This window comes from Drosophila miranda, chromosome 3 (genome assembly GCF_003369915.1).
Source record: "Drosophila miranda strain MSH22 chromosome 3, D.miranda_PacBio2.1, whole genome shotgun sequence".
NCBI lineage: Eukaryota > Metazoa > Arthropoda > Insecta > Diptera > Drosophilidae > Drosophila > Drosophila miranda.
Genome location: NC_046676.1, coordinates 9,107,287 through 9,112,409, shown reverse-complemented (window position 1 = coordinate 9,112,409; position 5,123 = coordinate 9,107,287). Strand labels below are relative to the sequence as shown.

Genomic DNA, 5,123 nt, shown 5'->3' with positions numbered 1-5,123 from the left:
TCGTTAGTCATCGTCAGCAATGCACTTATTTAAGCCATTTATGTCACTTTTGTCCGAAAGACAGACAGGACAGATTTAGGCGGATAACTCGTAATGGATGGCGTTTGTTTAAATAGAGAACAATAAAAAGATGACTAAATATAAATATATTTTAGTCTGAGTTTTATCTGCATAGATTTTGACATCTCCAAGAAGACAAAACAGGAAACAGAAATCTCTAAGCTGCCATAAATTCTACATACATTAAATTACTACTAATCCCAGCAGACGATTCAGTCATCTCAAATTCATCTGACACGAATCATATAACAAATAACATATCTAAACGATTTTTACATACTGAAACATCATAATATATATTTATTGAAAATATATTTTGCTGTAATATATCCACCCGACAGACAAAATAATGGCGGAAGCTGCAGAAGAGGAAGCAGCTTCCATGCCGCAAGAGGATCCCAAGCCTATACCGAGCAAGGAAGAAACCGATGTGAAGGAATCCGGAGAAGAAAAGCCGGATGTTTCCCAACCTGTACAGGAGGTGGAAGGGGAGCAGCCAGCTGCTGCTGGGCCCCCAGTGACCTTCAAAGCAGGGGATACTGACGTTTCCCCATCCGAAGTAGAGAAGACTGACGCAAAGACGGATATTAGTCCATCAGAAGGCGAGAAGACGGATAACTATCCGTCCGAAGGGGAGAAAACGGACATGGATCCATCCATCGAAGGTGAGGGGACAGATGTAGCCCCGTCCGAAGTGGAGGAGTCGACCGATCTTCAACCATCCGCGGACCATAGGTCGGAGCTGCAGAAGGTTGCCGACGAACACAAGAGACTCAAGCGTGAGAGGGCAAAACTGATGCTAAAGAGAATTAAAGGAGAGCCCGAAGTTGTAGCCTCCGAAGAAGAATGCGAGTGGCCTGAGGGAGCCGAGATGGAGGTTGAGGAGAAAGAACGAGTCGAGAAGGAGGGCGATTCTGCGATAACTGATTTTCACGGTTCCGAAGATGAGGCCTGGGCGGAGAGAATGGATTTTCTAGGCAGACGCACCACCAGATCTCATGACTCTCTGGGTTTTTCGCTGCACAGTTCAATCTCCGACCTGGAGGATAGACGGGGTGCGCCCGAGTTGTCCTTCCTAGGCGGATTTCTCAGGGAGTTCGAGAGTTTGCCCTCACTAAGCGACATATCCGAAAACAGCACCACGGTCGAGTCCGAGACTCGTCCGTCCGTCGCCCCACCACTACCTGAGCGAATTTCTGTGGACCCCGGGAGATTCGTGCAGTCCGTGGACCGCTTCTCGGGCTCATCTAGCTCTGGGAGGACTCTTAGTGATTCGTCGTCGTCTGTGTTCGGGTTGATCGGCGAAGAGGAAGAAGAACCAGAAGAACTGTCGCAAACCTCATTCCTGGGCAGCTTGATTGAGGAACCGGAGACAGTTCGCAAGGAGGTGATCATACAAGATGACGTCGATATGATGGCCCAGATATACGTCGAATCGGAGAGCGATGATGATGGCAAAGATGTGGTGGATCCCAAGCTAGCCCAGCAGATCCAACTGTCTAAGATGATGAGCGATTTCCTCGAGAGCCTGATCAATCGGGCCGTGCAACTTTCAGAGATTGGGGCCAGAGCGAAGCTGTTCGATAAGGGAAAAATGTTAGTAGAGATAGAGCGTCTAGTGCACCTGTTCATCGTGGAGAGGTCCACCAATAACATCCTAAACAACAAAATGGGGGAGCACTGCAAGCGCAACCGAAAGCCGGACAAGTACGCCACGCTGCCACCGGCTGTGGAGACTATCGAACACCGCCGATATGTGGGCGCCCTGAACGTAGTCGATAACCTGATGGAGCGTTTGACGATTATCAAGAATAATGGGAGTTTCGTGATTTCGCGCGCCCAACTGGAGTTGCACTCCTGCTATACCTTGTCGAAGTTCGTGACGGAGAATCTGGAGAACTGCATGCGGAAGGGTCTGCTTCGCCAGGACTCGGACAAGCTGCGTCGTCTCCTAGATGCCGAGCTTCGGCGCATGGAGAACCTTCGCAACGAGATCAGTGAGAGGCGCTACGAACTCAATCTGAATCTACGCTCGCTGGCCGTCATTACGGAGGTAAATGCGACACAATCGTACTTCTATTCGTTCCATTATTTATGTTTCTATATTTTTGTCCAGAAAATGCGACTAGTGGAAAGAATTACAGACGATTTGACGACATCTGAAGTCCAAAATGCCACTGATAATATAATACATTTGGAGAAACGACTCGAGGGTAAGTATTCCACGTAAAATGGACGTTATTCATAGCCAGAGAACATACATATGTCCTTATGTATTCCCCAGATCGCACCAAAGAAGTGTTGGCCATGCAAGCAAATTACAAAAAGTTCCTAATCGAAAAAACATGCATCCGCGAGAAGCGCACCATGATCGCCCAATCCCTGGAGATTGCGAAGGAGGCACTGAAAGAGAAGGGCGACAAGCTGTACGAGGTGCGTCATTATTTGAGCGATATCCAAGCGGACCGCCTAAAGATCAAGACTACCCACGCCCGCCTACACGCCAAAGGCGGACTACTCTTCCACCCAGCCCTTATGTATGAGTACGACAAGTGCCTGGAGGAAGTCCAGGAAAGACGTGCGACTGTTGCCAAGCTGCGAAAGACATACACCGACTTGTCGAGTCGCTATAGCATGCTTGGTAGGACCTTCGACTGGGATTTCATGGGATATTTTAACTTTTATTTCTTCGTCTTATTACAGAACGTCAGAAGACCACGGCGACAGTGGCATCAGTTTAATAATAAGGAATCATTTGGAAACGGTACACTGGACCTCATGTACGTTCCTTTGTTCATGCCTGGAATCGTTTTCAGTTCAGTTTAACGATGTCTAATATTTGTTACTATGTGTACATACATACTATATGTGTGTATACTATACACTATACACTGTATAGTCTTTCTATCAATTTTGTAAAAAGGCTAAGCTGAACAGATTCAATTTAATGCTTGAGCGTGAGCTTGAGCTATGGTTTAATCTTCACTTTAAGACATTAAACTTATCCTGGCATGAACAGTAAAACAACAGTAACTGATTTCAATCTCTGCGATTATGCGTCCTTTCAACTAACGTGAACCGAACATGTGCGACATTTCCGAATATCAATAATGGTTCAATTGTAATATCCGCAGGCGCGACCACTAAATTTATAATAGAGAGAGAGAGAGAAAAGCACACACCTTCTCGTACTCAGAGCTACACTTACCGCTAGCGACGCCATTATTTGGTCCAGCGATGCGTCATCGAACCGTCAGACACAAACAACATATGGCCGACCCTATCTCCTCGGGACTTTGCATTTGACTCCGCTTCCGGCGATGCTGCTGGCCGTGTTGCTGTCTTTTACCTCTGCTGCGATGGCGCCGGTATCTGAAAATTAAAGTTCGGCGTGGGGTTTCGTGGTCTTATGTCACGCAGATACTCGCAGTCGTAGGATTTTATTGTCCTTTTGTTACGTGTACTTTTATTGCCTGTCGGCAAACAATGACGGAGGAGTTCCATCCTCATTGTGTGTGTGTGTGCGCGTTTGTGAGAGTGTCTGAGTGGCATACATTGCATATACGTGATGTGTGATTATCCTGGCGTCAAACGTACACAGCTCGAATGTTGTTTATTGGGGATGGAACCAAAATACCTTTGACAACAACATTGTTCCACTAAATTACATCGGAAAAAGAAACGACTACTCGTGCCAATCGTCGGGCCGGACCGACAAGAAAATGAAAACCAATATTGAATTCGTCTCTCTGCCTAGAAAGGCGGACTCTCCCGGTGACTTTCCTTTGCTCTACTTTCTCTGTCTCTCTTAAAGCGCATCGTTGTGGTGCTGGTGCTCGTTCTGTCCGCAGTCCACGCGCCGCACGTGGTATCCACTGGCTGATTATTTAAAAATTTATGAAGCCACCCAAGCGCAGCTGAAAACTTTTGCACAAAACCAAACAAACTGCTGCAACAACGAGAATGAGAAAAGGGGAGCCCGCAAAGATACAGGGAGGGAGTACTACGTAACAAACACGGCAACACGGACGACAACTATGATGACGACAACGATGCCGACAGCAGCAGCAACAACAAATATGAGGCTAGAAGGCAGAGCAGCTACGATTATGCGAAGCGTCTCATACCCTTGCACAGCGATCGATCATTTGTTTAAACATTATTTATATACTTATTTTTTTATTAACAAACATAAATGCGCATAAATGAAGGTATGCCCAATCTTTTCATGCCTTGAAAACTGCCCAAAAAGGGACTTTTGAAAAAGTTTGAAAAAGAAACAGAATTGCGAGGGCGAGTGCAAGTGTGAGAGTGAGTCAGGGGAGAGTGTTTGTTCTGTATTCCTTTGGCGAGTTTCACAAGCCACTGAAGCAGCCATGCACAACAGCACCCACCCAACCACCCAACCACCCAGCCACCCAGAACCCCATACAACGACTCGCGGTACGCTGCTGCTGATAATGTGGCGCGTAGGAAACTTTCAACATAGTTTGCTACTTAACTCGAGCGTAATAATAAAAGTGCTAAATCTTTGCTTATATTCACTTTGAGGGCTCGCCGGAGGAGAGCGCTGCAAGGGGTACGGGTCAACGATGGCAGCCCTTCCAGCGAATATTAAGAGCCACAAAAGAATACCATTATACGTGGGCTTCGTGGCACATACACCGCGAAAGGGCAGGGAAGGGCAGCGCCGGGCACGGCATAGGGCATTCCAGAAAGGTGAAGGCAGAAAGCAAAGCGTCAGCAATTATACAAAATGCTGCAAAGGCAAACAACTAACAACACAACCGGTAACATCAGCAACATCAACAGCAGCACCAAACAAACTCGACAACAACAACAGCCAGCAACAACGAAATGCTTTAAAGTTATGTGTGAAAAGTTCTACGTTTTATAGTGTTTAGCAGAAAGTTGGGTCCGTCCTGTTCTGGAAAATATATAGAACACAAGACCTGGCTCTAAGAGTGAATATTTTTATGTTTTTTCTCTTTAAAACAAGCTTAGCAAGAAGTTATTTCTAAGTCTGGAGCTACGCTCATACCCGCACTTTTAAATTGCAGAAG

The 5,123-nt window shown here is 46.4% G+C and overlaps 1 protein-coding gene across 2 annotated transcripts; it reads left to right on the top strand.

The window, feature by feature from the left end:
• Positions 1 to 289: 289 nt before the first annotated feature.
• LOC108160988 lies at positions 290 to 3,095 on the top strand. 2 transcript variants are annotated; one of them, XM_033392312.1, is made up of 5 exons: positions 290 to 2,113; positions 2,177 to 2,273; positions 2,345 to 2,493; positions 2,570 to 2,701; positions 2,764 to 3,095. In XM_033392312.1, the coding sequence occupies exons 1-5, from the start codon at positions 410 to 412 to the stop codon at positions 2,884 to 2,886; spliced, it is 2,205 nt and encodes a 734-aa protein (XP_033248203.1). In that variant the 5' UTR covers positions 290 to 409; the 3' UTR covers positions 2,887 to 3,095. The 2 variants fall into 2 exon arrangements, with proteins under 2 accessions (XP_033248203.1, XP_017150781.1); XM_017295292.2 differs by having other exon boundaries at positions 291 to 2,113; positions 2,345 to 2,701; positions 2,764 to 3,094.
• The last annotated feature ends 2,028 nt before the right edge of the window (positions 3,096 to 5,123 follow it).